Genomic DNA, 17,884 nt, shown 5'->3' on the forward strand with positions numbered 1-17,884 from the left:
AATCTTCTTATATCCTAGGCCATTTATATGTAGAGCAACAATTTTCAGATCCTCAGAGAGTTCTTTGCCATGAGGTGCCATGTTGAAATTCCAGTGACAAATATGAGAGAGCGAGAGCGATAACCCCAAATTTAACACATTTGCACCCCATTCACACCTGAAACCTTGTAACACAAACAAGTCACATAACATCAGAGAGGGAAAATGGCTAATTGGGCCCAATTTGGAAATTGTCACTTGGGGGTGTACTCACTTTTGTTGCCAGTGGTTTAGACATTAATGGCTGTGTGTTGAGTTATTTTTAGGGGATAGAAAATATACACTGTTATACAAGCTGTACACTCACTACTTTACATTGTAGCAAAGTGTCATTTCTTCAGGGTTGTCACATGAAATATATAATAAAATATTTGCTAAAATGTGAGGGGTGTACTCACTTTTGTGAGATACTGTATATGCTCAATAGCTTTAATTTCCTTTATTGCCCATAACGCTGAATCTGGTATAGATTGAAATTCTTAGAGTAGTGGGTTGAACCATAAGGCAGTGGAAGGGGACCACCTATTTAGGATCCTCCTGGCATTTACACACTTGCATTTGTCATGCACGTATTACTGATTTTATAGAAAATGTAAGAGAGTACAGGGCTTTAATGTTTCTTTTTAATGTGTTTCTCAATGACTCATACAATTCAAGAAAGGCTGCCTCTAGTACCCCTGAAGCGTGTCATCAGAGGTCACCCAATTGTGGCCATGCAAAAGGAGAGCTGCAAAAAAATATTTTTGAAGGTCTGGACAAGCTAGTGCCCCTCTGTCTAGAATTGATTTACTGATCCTGGGGGTCCTAGATTTCCAAAGAAATGAGATAGCAGTGTCAAATTGAGTAAAAAAGGTTTTGGTATAAAGAAAAGGTAGAATTTTTATTTTAAGTAAGTTTATTCTGCCAATTAGGGACAATAGGAGATTATCCCAAGCTCTCAATTTTACTTTAAGCATATTAAGAAGAGGGAGAAGATTCAATTTAATGTAGTCTAATGAGGGTGATTCCCAAGTAACTAATTGAGAAGTCCCAGGACAAGGAGAGAGAAGGATCAGCAGACTGACTAGCCTGCGTGTCAATAGGCAATATTTGGGATTTCTCCCAATTAACCTTCAGTCCTGACAAAACTGTAAAGAGATAAAAAAATGGTGAGAGCCTTTCGGAGAGAAGGTCCGGGGTCACTGAATAAAAACACGAAATCGTCGACATTCAGGGCCAGTTTTTCAGTTATGGATCCTAGTTGTTTGCCAGTCACAGTGGTTCCATCACAAGAGCAAATCGAAATGAGGAGAGGGGACATCCCTGTCTAGTGCCTCATTGTACAGGGAAGGTTCTAGAAAACATTCCACTAAACTTAATTTGTGCTACTGGGGATTTACTGTATATAGTAGAGTAATCCACTTGCAAAAATTAGGACCAAAACCAAAAGCCTGCAAAACCATTAGCATGTAACTCCAAATCACCTTATTGAAGGCTTTCTCGATATCTAAAGCCACCAACACTCAAATTTGAGAATGGGAGGGTGGGAGCTGTAAGTGAGTAAGAACTGGCTGTAAATTGATATCTGTGGGTTTCAATGTTTATCTGTGCATAAACCCAGCTTGGTGTATATTGATAAGTGAAGGCAAAACCTTGACCAACCTGGCAGCAAGAACCTTAGTTAATATCTAATTAATAAAATCATAATTTAAAAGTGATATTTGCCTACAGGAAGCACACAATTTCGGATCTTTACCTGGTTTGGGGATGAGAACTATGTGAGTTTGGTACATGATCGGGGGAAGAGAATCATGCTGTAAACAGAATGAGTAGAAAATAATTTAGGGGCTAATTGCTTAGTGTACATTTTGTAACAGTCTCACAGGAGGCCAACCAGACCTGGAGTTTTAGCAGGGAGAAGAGAGTAGATAATTGTCTCAACTTCAAGTGTAGAAATCGGGGCATCTAAAGATTCCACATCTTCCAGTGCCAAGAAAGGTAGGGATAAGGTTTGAAGTTCATGCCCACATTATTTTATCGCAATGCAGCACACACACAATACAAATTGAGTGTTACCCAAAGAACAAAAGGATCGATTTGAGGCCAACCTCTGGATTTTTTATTTAGGCCTCGTTGACATGGGCATACTAAAGTGTACAACCATGCATAGGGTAGTGTTTTTGTTCTGTGCATCCAACTGCTGGCAGTCCCAATCATGACAGTTGGGATAGAGCTGCAGCAGAGACACAGCTGCTGCTCCCAATTTCATGTTCGTGTGGGTGCTTGTCCCGAACTGACACTGTCTGCTTTCAGGGTGACACACCAACAATCACTGGCACCCATATGGATTTCAAATTGGGAACAGCGGCTGTGCCTGTCCAAGCACCGAATCCCAATTGACGTGAATGGGGCTTCCTGCACACAGATGTTTGGAACACCTGTGCATACCATGCGGGCAAACCGTACGCACATATAAATGAGGCCTACCTTCAATTTTCACCGCTTAGCCAAAAACTTTTTTTTTTTTTAGATTTAGTAGAAATTGTGTAAGCTGTTTTATGTTTATGCGCATTATAATGCTTTATTTTATTTTTATTGAAAATTTTGATTTGACAAACTTTGTGCAACTATCACAGGATGCACAACATCAGTAGCACTGTCTGTTTTATACAGTAGCTCTTTCAAGAAAATGTATGCCTTGGGGAGTGTTTATGAACACTAAAAGCTGTGAATGAAAAATTATACAAAAAATACTAAAAACGAAAGTCTCGCCACCTGTGATTGAAAGTGGAGCATAGGGCCTTGCAGCAAATAAGGTTAATGACGTTCACACTTGGTGCACAAAGGGGAAAAAATTCTTCCAACCAGTTGCTGCCTTCACTTTGAGACAGGCTTCCTTTATGGCGTACTATCAAAATATTTATGTTATGCCAGACAAAGTAGTCTGTAAAAGAGCCCTTAGTTCTAAGTACAGAGGCTTGTTTTTTATAGTGATGGAGAATAATACCGTGATAGGCTCACGGTATATGACGAAAGCAGTTTCTATTATAATCTGGATATGAACAAACTTTGGTCTTATCATTGAACCACTTTATATGCCCATGGGACTGTGTTAAAGTTTTACAGATGTTTTGTTTTTTAAATTGTCACCTTTTATTTTAACTGTTCTTTAGCAGTTCTAGCATTTTTTATTTTATTAAATAAGTAGTACCAGCACAGATACTGTATTGCTGAAGCTATTTTGCCTTGTTTCCTCCTAGGCCTCCGGTGAAGGAGGTAAATTGAATCCAGAGTCTACAATTCTACCTGAAAGGTTTCATCAAACAGACCAAATAGTCTATTCTACTCATAGGATTCAATTCAGATAAAATTATTTTTAACCATTGTAATAGAAAACTAAAGAGCATTAGTGTACACTATATTGGTGTTTTAATTTCTGCATGATATGTTATGTACTAGTCACTCAGAAGCATAAAATACATCAAACAAGCAGGATACATTAATTAATATTAAGTCAATATTACCTAAAATACATTGGCAAAGTGTGTGTCTTGATGTTAACTATGTGCCTATTTACCACCAAAAAAACATGCTTTTAATATATGCATTAATGGAAGATTTTTATAACAGTGGCCCCTCTAGTTCCTCCTGTATTCAATTGTATTGTAACTGTTTTGTCTTCCCTCACATTGTAAAGCGCTGCGCAAACTGTTGGCGCTATATAAATCCTGTATAATAATAATAACAATAATAATATGTCATCTCTTATAGAACCTACGGAACAAATAATCTCCTGGATGACCTAAAGCTGTTGTATCGTACAGCTGGGCAAAAAGGAAAAGGAATAACTTTCATATTTACGGACAACGAGATTAAGGATGAATCATTTCTAGAGTACATGAATAATGTGCTGGCCTCAGGAGAAGTGTCCAACCTGTTTGCAAGGGATGAGATTGATGAAATCACGCAAGATTTAATTCCCGTTATGAAGAAAGAATACCCACGGCGGGCACCCACTGCTGAGAACCTGTACGATTACTTCCTCTCTCGTGTTCGCAGTAACTTACACGTGGTGCTTTGCTTCTCTCCGGTTGGGGAAAAATTCAGAACCAGAGCTCTGAAATTTCCGGGTCTTATTTCTGGCTGTACCATGGACTGGTTCCAGAGGTGGCCACGAGATGCTTTGGTTGCTGTTGCCCATCACTTTTTGGCCTCTTACAAAATAGAATGTACAGAAGAAGTGAAGCATAGTGTTGTAAACACAATGGGTACATTTCAGGACATTGTGGCAGAAAAATGTGTGGAATATTTTGAAAGGTACAGACGGCAGACATTTGTCACCCCAAAATCTTATCTGTCCTTCATCAGTGGCTATAAAGCAATATATGGGGAAAAATATGAAAATGTAGGAAATCTGTCCAACCGCATGAAGACAGGTATGTTTGAAGCATGTCGTGTTAATAGGATTTAAATCAATGCAACTTGTACTTTTTTCACTTAATATAGTCAGTTATATACTGTATAATATATTAAACATAGGTTTTTCTCCTCTCTAAAATATTACCAAAAGATAAAGGTATTTATAGGTAATTTGGCAAGTTAGGATTGTTACATTCAGAAATTTGATTATTTTTAAATACTATATCAGATGTTTTATGTTTTATGGAGAGGCCACATGCAGAGCCACGTGGGAATCGTGTAAAATACTCAGAATAAAGATTTCTCTGTGTTGTTTGTGTATTGCTGGTTAGAAAATAAAAGCAACATTTGAGAAGTTGCTATGTTTATCATAGACCATCCCCTTTCAGAATTTATATTAATGAGTCCTTGTTTGACCTGTGTAAGAAAGAAAAAGCACAGAGACCTGAAATTTCATTGGAATTTTGCATTTTTCATGACCTGTTTATTCAATTTTTTCTGCCTGATTTGATGTTTGGTCTCTCTAATCTCATTTGACTCTCTCTTTTCTAAAATTAGTTTTGCCAAGTAACCTAGAACTAGGAAACTCTCTCTTTTCTAAAATTAGTTTTGCCAAGTAACCTAGAACTAGAGTAATATAAACAGTGACGCCTATAAAATCCTGCATCGATAATGCCTAGTGGCAATTCTTGATCCAGGCCCCTGGGACACATGGCACAGATTTTTGATATGGGTACAAAAATTCATGACCCATCAGCTTCCAGTCTTAATAATGCATATGTATTGTCCTGCTACCCAGCACTGTTAATTGCTAAATTCTTGCCTTCTTGTAGTCCTTCTCTCTTTTCTATATTAGATCTGCCATGATTACTGAAAGTGCACTGTGCAGATACCGAATATCTTGCAGGCACTGTTCATATCCATGCTAGTCTATGTGTGCTGCATTATTGCTAAAGTAATCCATTATTATTATTGCTTTCCTGGAAATGTTCAGTTTTCAACATTTATCGACTCCAAATTTCAGAATTTTTAGTCTCTTCTGTCAGTCTATTTATAGTCTCCTTTTTAATGTAAATGTTAATAGCACTTTATTTTCCAACCCAGGAAATTTGTCACAGTAGAATGTAGTGTTCCACAGTCATCCAAAGTGGTATTCTAGATTATTTAGTTATGCACTGAATACATTGCACACATTTTGTATACTACAGTCCTTGTACCTACAAAATATTGTTTTTTATTGTGACTTTCACAGACATAAATCTTAGGACAAAAGATAGACTCCTCCACTAACGATATGTTTCTGAACACAGAATCTAGACATAGTGCTGACACTTTATAAAACATTTGTTGGATGTTACAAGCATTTTTCCCAGATGCATAAATTTTCCCCATACTTTCTCTAATACAACGACTCCCTAAGCTTGTCAGCTCCATCTAAGGGGCAAAATGCAGTATACTTTTCTGAAATACCTCGATCAGAAAATATACTACTTTTTGATCACTAGATGGAGCAGGCAGTCATAGTATTAGAGAAAACGTAGGGAAAATTTGTGCAACCTAGATGAATGCTTGTGACATTAAATTGATGTCCTATAAATAGACCCCAATATCATTAACGTAGTTGGGAAATACTTAGAAATTAAATATTTTTGATGCCTCCTACACTGCAGCTGGTAGGAGTAGAATGTTCCTTAGATTGCTGTCGGAGGGAGGGGGCATTAAGGGGGTGGAAAAGCTTTGTGGTAGTGGAGGGTTGGGATGTCCCACCATTGGTTTCAGTGTAAGCAGGAAAACCTTGTGTATTGGTATTATTGTCAATTAGAATGCCACTTACATTTTAGTTAGTGGTTGTGTGCAGTCATTTTTACCATGCCTCAATTTCTTCTATAATATGGAATGGATTGTATAAAAAGTAGAATGTAGGTGCAGGGGTCTCTCTGGTAATATGGCCTCTTCTAAGGCACATTTCTACAGTACTGCACAACCTTTAAATTCATTAATTCTTGGCAATATGGCCACTTTGTGGTATTAGGCATTTTAAACCCTCTGGAAAATGGGCAGAGCGGTGCAAAATTGTGTCTGTTTTTTAGTCTGCTAAATTTGTACCAGAAATGCTTTTGAAAAAAAAAATACCAGTCTCCACTACATATAGATACAATTGAGCTCTACATTCTTGAAAACCAAACATACAGTTTCCCATTCTTTAATGCAGGACAGTATGTTGGCAGCATCCACTTATCTCCAAGGGGTGCCACAACAGGGCTTATTGTTTTGACACACCTTAAATTGAGATGGATTGATGGTATGTTCTTTAACTTTCTGTTTTTTTGTTTTTTGTTTTAAAGGTCTGGCAAAATTAATGGAAGCTGAGGTTTCTGTTAATCAGTTGTCAAAAGAACTAGCAATTAAGGAAAAAGATTTGGCTGTCGCCTCTAAGAAGGCAGATGAAGTCTTGCAGGAAGTAACTCTCAAAGCTCAAGCTGCTGAAAAGGTAAAGATGCAGGTTCAAAAGGTGAAAGACAAAGCACAAGCCATTGTGGATGAAATCGCCGTTGCTAAAGCATCCGCTGAAGAAAAACTGGAAGTGGCCAGGCCAGCACTTGAAGAGGCCGAAGCAGCTTTGCAGGTAACGATTACCAGAAGAGCATATTATTTCCCAGTTCGTTGCTAACCTGTATTTTATGTTTTAGTTCACATTCCGGTTTCAGTAAATGTGACAAACATTCACTAAGGATGTATTATTCTGATGCATATTTAGAATTACAGTGATTGGCTCACCTTTAGTGAATGCTTGGTGAATGTCGCATTCACTGCTTTAGAAACATACCCATAAGGGTGGCTTACACTGCCTTGCTGCGCTTTGGCTAAAGCACAGCTAACCCATGGTTTTTGTGCGGGCTAGCACTTTCTAAAAGCATACCAAAACCGCGGGACATAATTGAAGTCTATGGGAAAGCACAGCTAACCCTCACGAAAATCATGGGTTAGCTATACTTTAGCCAAAGCGCAGCGGGCAGTGTGAAGCCACCCTAAGATTTTTTTTCATTTTATATTAGACTTCTGGTTGCATATACTTTGCTTGCTTGCTACATGCTTTTACAAATATATATTTAATTTTATTGCACAGATCAATTAAAGAGAATTTCTAGTAATAAAGGCAATGTTTTTCATTAAAGTAACAAGAGAGACCTGTTTATATAAATGTCCCTTCTAGATGATGCTTGTGTTTTTTTTTTGTAGACATGCATTCTTTAAGGCAAAATATCTTATGTTTTTCAGACTATTAAGCCTGCTGACATATCAACAGTTCGAAAACTGGGTAGACCTCCTCATTTAATTATGAGAATCATGGACTGTGTTTTGTTGTTGTTCCAAAGAAAGATTGATACAGTGACAGCTGATCCAGAGCGAAATTGTGTGAAACCATCCTGGGCAGAAGCCTTGAAACTAATGAACAATTCAGGTTTTCTTAACTCATTGCTGGAGTTTCGCAAGGTAAATACCTAACAGTTTCAGACGTGAAGGCTTTGTTTTATAAGTGGCTTCAGAATTAAACCTGCAGAGGTGCAGAATGTGCACTATAGAGTGGACTACACCTGTATCCAGTCCAAAATAAATGAAACTGAAAATTATTAAGACTTACTTAGATACAAATATATTTTGCGTGTTTGGACAAGCCACCAAAGCTTGTTGATTATTGATATGGATCGGATCATATAGGTGGTGATGCATAGGCAAGTATTACAAGCCTTGGTCAATGGCTGTTAACTATATCTTCTCCAAATCCAATACCCAACAAAAAAAGCATATTTCCTTTCTTCTAACTTAGTAATCCTGCTATTACCATACTTCCTGTCCTAGTGGGACAACTGCACTGAGCAGCATTTTCACCCTGAGAAAGGGAGTGTGTTGTGAATACATAATACCTCCCTCTATTCTCCATAACAGCAGGAGGTGTTTTTGTAGTCCCCTGAGATAGCTGGGAACAATGCTAACTTATAACAGCCCAGACGAAGGGAGAAAATATTTTTTTCACTTGAACAGATATAATAAACCCTTTTCACAGACCAAAACATAGCAAAAAAAGAGAAATGTATTATTAGATTTTAAATAGACTTTAACGGTACATACAGTAAACATTACACTTTGGTAAGTGGTAACTCTGTTTTTTAATTTCCTGTGAAAAATATAAATAAATAAAGTATTAAAACGAATGCCTACCCGTACGCTACCAAAAAAAAAAAAACACAGGTTGTCCCCATGTCACAAGTACAATGTTTCAAAAATTCACCAATCAAAAGGAAACAAGCTGTAACCATAAATCTCTAGTTCCAAAGTAAATGTCATTATATTAAAATTCGATTTGCAATGATGGTAAATAAATATAATATCTACTGTAGTTTAAAATGTAATCTTTGATATTGTGTATAGAGCAGCTTTAATAACACACTATAATCAGAATAGTCATTGGTGGAAATACAAATATTAACCAATACGGCTACCAAGGATAATATGAGAGTGTGTGATGTGATTACTGGTTGTAACTCACTGCTGATTTTTAGAATAATTTGAGCAGTAATAAATATTGTAAAAATTAAATGGAGTAGAAATGTGAAATAAAATACCTTAACCACTTAAGGACCGGAAGGTTTTACCCCCCTTAACAACCAGGTCATTTTTTGCAATTTGGCACTGCGTGACTTTTTCTGGTAATTGCGCAGTCATGCAATGCTGTACCCAAACAAAATTTATGTCCTTATAGAGCTTTCTTTTGGTGGTATTTGATCACCTCTGCGGCTTTTATTTTTTGCGATATAAACGAAAAAAGACTGAAAAATGTGAAAAAAAATTATTTTTCTTATAAAAAAATTCCAATAAACTTAATTGTCATACAATTATTCCAAAATGTAGTTAGCTTCTTTGATTAAAAAAATCTCAATAAGCGTGTGTATATATTGGTTTGCGAAAAAGTTATAGCGTCTTCAATCTATGGTGTATATACTGGAATTTACGCAGCTTTTGCTTTCTCACTGTCTATCTCATTTCTTGAGGTGCTAAAATGTCAGGGCAATACAAAATCCTACCAAATTACCTCTTTTTGAAAAGTAGACACCGCAAGGAATTTCCTGAGAGGCATGTTGAACCCATTGAATATTTAATTATTTTTTTTCACAGGTATTTGAAAAATGACAAAAAAAAAAAAAGTTGTCATTGAAATTATATATTGCTCAAGCATGCCATGGGTATATGTGGAATTATACGCCAAAATACATTCTGCTGCTTCTTTTTTTTATCATTTTTATTGTCATCACAGGGAATGTAAATATCCCCTATGATAGCAATAAGTAGTGACAGGTACTCTTTTTTTAAAAAAAAGACCACAATAGGTCCACAATAGGTCTGTACAAATCATCAGTGAAAAACAGCTCATAAAAACCAAGAGGAGTAAAATCGGCTGTTCCCACCTGAATTCACATTTGGCCAGTGAATGGGGGAGGTACAGGTGCTACAGAAGTGGTGGGCTCTCAATCAGGATTTGCAAGCTTATTAGGAAAGACACTTTGGGCTCTACGGGCCTGTCTTTGAATTATTGGTGGCTGCGGGACACTATTTGTGCTAGCCACTGCACCAGCTTGAACTTATGGGACTCGCCACATCACCAGGTGTTACTGCAGTGCTGGTTTGTCTACGACCAGGATGTACTAGGCCACTGGTGCTTGCCAGTTCCCCAGAAGGTTGAGCGACACTAGTACCGACACTCATCCAAGAACCATATGCTACAAGAACCATATGGTGCATACAAGAACCATGCGATTGTTGCACCTCAGCAACAGAGGAATGGTGTCGGGTACGCCTGACCTTAGCAAGTACCACTACTCCGTCATCAGAATTATCTGTCAGGGTGCCGCTGCTCTCTACAGGTTTGAATACTGAGCCTAATTCTAACAGTGAGGCTTCCCCATTGCTCTCATCGGTTATGATCAGCGTCATGTAGGCCTCTTCACTAGTGTACCTCTGTTTGGACATTTTGGCCAATATATTTATAGGTACCTAGTTTGACTCACAGGTAAAAAGCACCTAGTTGTCAAGGACTGTTTGAACTGCTACCAAAAAATGTAACTGCTAGTGCTAGCAGAGATCAGGCCTGACTCTGCTAACGCTGCGGTTTAAGGTGCTGTGTATCGGAAGTTTCAGTAATCTGCTAATACTGCACTTCTTGGGGGCCTGACAGAGGTCTAAACGCAGGTGCTGGCAGGTGTCGGGGGTGATCCTGCTAACGCTGTGTTTTGGGAACACTATATTATACTTTTGGGGACACTAGTATAGTTCTGATCTGATCAAAGACATTGATCCGTTCAGACACTATACTAGGAATGGAGGTGTTTAGTGTGTGTGTGTGTCACTGGCAATCAAATGGTTAAAATGTATTACTAAAAAGGTGGCGGACAATCTGGCGGTATCCTGGATTGACCCTAACTAATGTTAATGCTAACTGACATCACCTGTGACACTAATGGATTAGAAAAAAGATCTGTACACTATAATAGTGACACTGTGACAGGGCAGTCAAGGGGTTAACTGGGGGTGATCAGGGGGTTAATCTTTATTAGGGGATTTATGGTGGGTACCCTAAACCTATCTGGGACAGAAACTAACCACCACTAACTGCCGCTCACACTAACTGGCATCACCAGTGACACTGATACAGTGATGAGTAATTTATCTGTATATTGTATATAGTGACACGGTGACAGGGAGTGAAAGGGTTAACTGGGGGGTGATCAGGGGATGACAAATGTGCCTATGTGTACTGGTGTCAGTGTAGTGCTTTTTGTACTCACTGTCTGATGCTTTCTCCTCTCACGCTGGAACCGAAAAGGGCTCCAGTAGAGGAGATTGCATAATTTCCTGTGCCTGTGTTTACATTACACAGGCACAGGAGGTTCTGTCATTGGTCCGAACCAATCACCAGGTCCAGGACACAAATCATTGGCCTGGACCTGATGACTGATCAGTTCTGAACCAAATCAGATGATCGCAAGGACAGCAGGCACGTGCGTGCGCCCCCTACCCCCACGCGTGACTGATGTACAGGGGCGTCAGTTCACGCACCGGAGCCACCTTGCCACAGTAAAACTGCGGCAGGTTGTCAGCGACTGGTAAAACCTATTCATTAAAGGTATATAAATACAGTATGTAGCAAGTACATACTAATAATAGATTATCTATTGTATAAAGTAGACCAATGTATTCACATTGTAGGACAATTTTATTAATCTATAAATCAAAAAGTGGTCCAAATATTAATATTGTAAGGTGCAGATGTATTTACAGTATAGAAGTTGCAGTTCAATTATTACATTGATAAGAAGCAAATTGTAGCTTCAGGGTATACAGTATAGGGGTACACGTTACATGACAAACTCAAAACCCCTTTGGACATATGTTGAGTCTAAAAAGGATCTCTCTCTTACTACACAACGGTACTGCCTGCTGGAAATATCTTTGGTACGATGCACTGCACGCGCTATTGTGCTGAGACTGGCCTGTTCCTGCTTACAAAGCTGTAAGCTGTGTCCTTCCCCTGCTTAATATATATATATATATATATATATATATATATATATATATATATATATATATATATATATATACACACACACACACATTTTTTTTTTTTACATGATACATTTGATTTTTGATCCCTTATAATTAAATATTGACTGACAAACTAAATCATACTGTACAAAATGCATATGTGTACTATTGAAACCTCTACAGTTGTAGTTACCGATAATGTCAACTGCTAGATTTGTCAAAGCAGAAGTGCATGCATCAAACTGATGCCTAAGGCTGCTATTTCAGAAGCAGTGATTAGATAATCAGGTCATTGGAAATATTGAATTTCATAACAGTATATAATTAAGAAGAAAGTGTGTTCATAGATTGTCACAGAGGAAATAGCTCTTCAGTTACTGAAGGTCAACTGTACTGTACTGTTTGCCATAATGACATCCTCTCCTACTGCATATACATTGTATTTCTGTTTCATACAATAGCAAATAATGAGTTCCTTACATCATGTCTTATAGAACCTAGCTCATAATATCTTCATGTTATAGTTGTTCTGACCTTTTGTGTTTCTCTTAGTACCACCAGAGATGCAAAATCAGTTAAATCCTGCCCACAGAAAGTAGTATATTTCATTCTGGGGAAGTAACATATAAGGGTGTTTCAACACATCAAGTCTTACACCAATTTTTTATTTAGGCTCTCCTACTTCACCCTTATGCAGTGCCATAGTGTGGCCTGTGGGCATTCTATCGGCAATACAGCACAGTAAACAGGCAAATCTAGCCAATTGCCCTTTGACCATAGGTGCACAGTTCTGAACATGACAAACTAAATGATGGGCACTCAAGGATGTTCTTATATCATAGTTAAGGGTTAGGCATATCTAATGTCTAAAGTAAGACAAAAGAGGAAAGGGGGGGGGGGAGTAAACCAGTACATAGTAATGAAGAAAACTGAATAAAAGCAAACTGATTTTGTATACTACAACCACCCAATCCAAATAAAAAATTCACTGGAATAGAAATGATTCGTTTATTGAAAAAATAAAAAACTCATAATAATCACAAAACACATATCAGAAAATTCTGGCATGATGTAAAAAACCACACCCAACCAAAAGACAAACCAACACATACAGGACACACATGAATAAAATCAATTAAACATCATCATTCCCCCTCTATTCTTATATCATATAAATCATGTGTCAAAAAGGTCAAAGAAATATCAAAATAATGTGTATATATATATATATATATATATATATATATATATATATATATATATGACCATGAAATTACAAAGGGATGGGAGGCTGGTTTGAAGTGTGCAGTATAACTCTTCATAAATAAAGCACATAGGCTGGTCATAGGTGAAAGATTTGAAATCTCAGAGATGCAATTAATCTCCTGATGGATACTCAAACAAGGATTCAATCAAATCCTTTGAATCCTTTGAAAATCAATTGAATCCTTGTTTGAGTATCCATCAGGAAATGAATTGCATCTCTGAGATGTCAAATATTTCACCTATCACCAGCTTATTTGCTTTATTTATCAAGAGTTATACTGCACACTTCAAACCAGCCTCTCATCCCTTTGTTACTTCATGGTCTTTATATATATATACACATTATTTTGATATTTCTTTGACCTTTTTGACACATTATTTATATGATCTAGGAATAGAGGGGGAATTATGATGTTTGATTGATTTGATCCATGTGTGTCCTGTATGTGTTGGTTTGTCTTTTGGTTGGGTGTGGTTTTTTTATCATGCCAGAATTTTCTGATATGTTTTTTGTGATTTTTATGAGTTTTTTTTTTTTTAAATAAATGAATCATTTCTATTTCAGTGAATTTTTTATTTGGATTGGGTGGTTGTAGTATACAAAACCAGTTTGCTTTTATTCAGTTTTCTACAGTTCTGAACATCCTCTAAACCTTAAATGTACCCACAGTGAATGGGTAAATCTGCCCTCTCTGTAATGTGGTAAGTAGATAAAATATGGTAAATATAGCATTCTAGCTGCTGTATCGATATACCTAAGGACATCCCTCTCTCAATGCAGTTGGCACAAAATGCTTAGTTGGAGTGCAGGCAAGATATTGGGGGGTCTACTAGACCTCTAATGTGTCTTAATAAAAATAACCTTTCACAACAAAATTATATTACATAGAGGACTTTGTCCTATGTGATATAAAAATAAAAGATTTAGACTTGGTTCACACTGCTGCGAATCGTTAGCGGTTTAGATGCGGTTAGGGAGACCATGATGTGAGGAAAAAAAAGACTCCTGTACTTCTTTGGTGCCGGTGCGATGCAAACTTCTATGGTGCAATGCAAATTTGTTCACACCTCTACAATCGCAACGTAAATTCACACATCACCTTGGACAAGAACCCGCATCAAATTCACACCACATCGCAGGGTAGCAGTGTGAACCCAGGCTTAGTGAAGAGAAAAAGTGTAAAAAAAGTTACTTAGAAGCATTTAGAACCCCACCAAAAAAATGTTAAGCCCACCCCACCTCCTGCAAATGAAATAGGCATACTCATTAGGTGTACGTATGTGTACGTGTGTAGGTATAAAAACAATGAATGGGTTACATATCACTGCAAGGCCATTATTTTATGGTCACTCAGTGCATTCTCATATTTTATATTTAAAAAAAAAAAAAATGGGTAATGTGTTGTATTTGTGTGTACTAAAATTACCGTTGATATATTTTTAGCTGAAAATTATCTCTTGACCAACTATTGTGCTAATATGGTGTAACAAAAAAAAAAAAATCGGATCCACCATTGTTTTAGTTACCAGGGTCTCTACTTTCAGAAAATATATATTGTTTGTGAGTTTTAACTAATTTTCAGCCCCCTAATAGGTGTTTAAACAAGCACAAAACAAAAAAAAAATGCGGGAAATTGCACAAAAATATGCATGGGCCATTGCACCTACATAGATGTGAACAAAGCCTAAGAACCAGTCTCCTCCTTCTACAAAAATGCATGAAGCATGAAAACACATAAAAAATGCACAGAAAAAGATACCAAAACACACAAAAATGCATGACTGCAGCAGTACTAGTGTGAACCTAAGCTTATATGGGTTGTATATCTAGATCTACATAATGCATATATACAGCCTTCTGCTTTAAGTGCTAGTACTGGAATGATGACTGTAGCTGCAGGCATCACCCCGGTACAGTTTTTTAGAGCTGACAGTCGGCTTTCTTATAATAACAATCGATGTGGCTAATCAGCCACTCAGCTGTTATTACTAGTAACGGGAGAAGACGTCCCCCCCTCCTGCCACCTTCTGCACCCCCAGGAGGAACAAGCAACCAGCCGGCATATCCGCTGGCTGGCCAGAGACCCAAACAAAGCTGGAATTTACTTTGATCGGGTCTTGGATCTAGTAACCTGGAAGCAATGTCACAACATCACTTCCAGTTTACTGGAACATTGAAGTATTCAAAATAGTCAAACTTTAACTGCAAAGGAAGGATTTGGGGTCCTTTAGACCCCAATTCCCTCCAAAAAAATACCTGACGTGTGACTATTGCTTTCCCAAGGGATGTCTACATTCCTTGTGACAGCAGTAAAAGTGATCAGAAAAAGAAATTTTAAAGGGACAGTGTAAAAAAAAAAAAGAAGTAAAGCGCCCCAACCCTCCGCGCTCGCGTGCAGAAGCAAACGCATAAGGAAATCACACCACAAATGTAAACAGTGTTCAAACCACTCATGTGAGGTATCACCATGATCGCTAGAGCAAGAGCAATAATTCCTGCACTAGACCTTCTTTGTAACTCTAAACTGGTAACCATTAAAGAATTTTAAAGCTTCACCTATGGAGATTTTAAAGTACCTTAGTTTGTCACCATTCCACCACTGTGCGTAATTTTAAAGCAGGGCATGTTGGGTATCTATACACTCTACATAACAACATCTTTCACATTATACAAAAAAAATTGGGTTAACTTTACTGTTTTTTTATTTTTAATTTGTGAAAGTGTATTTTTTCCCAAAAATTGCGTTTGAAAGACTGCTGCGCAAATACAGTGTGACATAAAATATTGTAATGACCGCCATTTTATTCTCTAGGGTCTCTGCTAAAAAAATATATATATAATGTTTGGGGGTTCTAATTGCAATTTTCTAGCAAAAAATACTGATTTTAACTTGTAAAAAACAAGTGTCAGAAAAAGGCTTAGTCTTCAAGGGGTTAAAAATAAATGCATATACTGTTTAAAATCTAGTAATACACTGTCTCACCCTGCTCTGCACATGCTCAGTTGCTCTCTATTTTTAGGCACAGTGCCAATTTTTAAGAGGCCGTTCAGTCGCTCTAAGCTTCACCAAAATGGCAGTCTCTAGCATGAAGAAACATTAACAATGCTGGAGGCAATTTACAGCACTCACTAATACATAATTACTAATGTGGAATTAATATTTCTTGCTAAAGAACATTATTTTTATTAAGGGTAAAGTTACATAAGTTATTAAGGGTAAAGTTCCACTTTAAGGCATGGTTCACACTAGTGCGGCTTCAAAGTCACGCATATTTGAAGCCAACATCCTTGCGCAACTTAATCGCGGCTTGCATACAACAAAGTCACTGCAAGTCATGTTGAAGTCACCTGAAAGTAGTGCATGAACCTTTTTCGCATTACTTTGTCGCATGAAAAGTCACGACAGTGTGAACTGGGGCTAAGTGTTATACAAATACGCCAGAAAAATATCACTATTATTTAATTTCTGCGCTTTTTCTTATCAAGAATATGTCCCTTTTTAGATGTTGCTCACCAGTGATGGTCCTTATTGTAAATCTTTCCTCTACTCTTGTCCTTAATCATATATCTTTTGTTGTGGATACAGTATTGACCTTGTCTGTTTTCTTAATTATTTGTATGTTAACTGTAATCTAATGCTGTACCTAATATATTTAGGACTCTATCACCGAGGAAGTGGTTGAACTATTGCAGCCTTACCTGGACATGGAAGACTACAACCTTGATTCAGCCAAAAAAGTGTGTGGCAATGTAGCAGGGCTCTGTTCTTGGACACAAGCCATGGCATATTTCTATGGAATTAACAAGGAAGTTCTTCCCTTAAAGGTATGGAGTCTATGTTCACTATAGTAATAACGTTTCTGAACACAACACACTATAGTTGCCTAGCTTTGCATTACAACAATTAGATATGGTCTGACATTGCTTGATCATCCAACACATGAAAGTGGATGTTTGTGTTTATTCATGCTAGTCCAAAAATGGCATACAGGTGTAGTAATATGATTTGGTACATAAGTATGTGATTTTCTTCTAGCCCGGTTTTAAATGGCTATGAAGATAAAGAATGTGTGTTACAAATATTAAGTTATGGGTAACATTGATGTCAAGTGCATAATTGTGGTTACTATGGAATTTTCTTCCATAGTCACTGTCAAGTTTCCTTTTCCCATTTCTAGAAAAATTATTCCTGTGTAATTGGCTTGCAAGAAGTCACTCTGTAAAGACAGTGGGTTAATTTACCAAGCAAGTTCACTTTTCAATAGGAATTTTCACTTTGCAGAGAGCTTAGTGAATGTGATGAAAATGAATTTTGCAGAGAATACAAATCACAAAAAAAAAAAAAAAACAGTATAATTGATAGTATGTGATTGGGTGATGGAAGTCAGCAGAGCTTCACCTCATTCATTAAAGTGGAATTTTAGGCTATACCTAAAAAAAAAAAAAAATTCTGATAGACCCAGTGGCGTACCAAGGGGGGGGAGGGGCGGGGGCGGCCCTCCCCGGATGCCACGCACTGGGGGGGTGTCAGCCGGTGTCCTGCCCGCAGTGCCGGCGTGTTCCGTATCGCAGTGTGAAGGC

The 17,884-nt window shown here is 37.5% G+C and overlaps 1 protein-coding gene across 1 annotated transcript in view; it reads left to right on the top strand.

Annotated features, from left to right (window-relative positions):
* LOC309556020 (dynein axonemal heavy chain 5-like) overlaps positions 1 to 17,884 on the top strand; it is a 468,481-nt gene that overhangs the window by 286,903 nt on the left and 163,694 nt on the right. The window contains exons 57-60 of the mRNA XM_082258288.1: positions 3,790 to 4,454; positions 6,783 to 7,063; positions 7,717 to 7,932; positions 16,961 to 17,128. Coding sequence (XP_082114414.1) covers positions 3,790 to 4,454; positions 6,783 to 7,063; positions 7,717 to 7,932; positions 16,961 to 17,128 — 1,330 coding nt within the window. The remainder of the gene's footprint in view (positions 1 to 3,789; positions 4,455 to 6,782; positions 7,064 to 7,716; positions 7,933 to 16,960; positions 17,129 to 17,884) is intronic.

The sequence above is a fragment of the Pelophylax lessonae genome, assembly GCF_965119305.1.
Source record: "Pelophylax lessonae genome assembly, chromosome: 5".
In the NCBI taxonomy this organism is placed as follows: domain Eukaryota; kingdom Metazoa; phylum Chordata; class Amphibia; order Anura; family Ranidae; genus Pelophylax; species Pelophylax lessonae.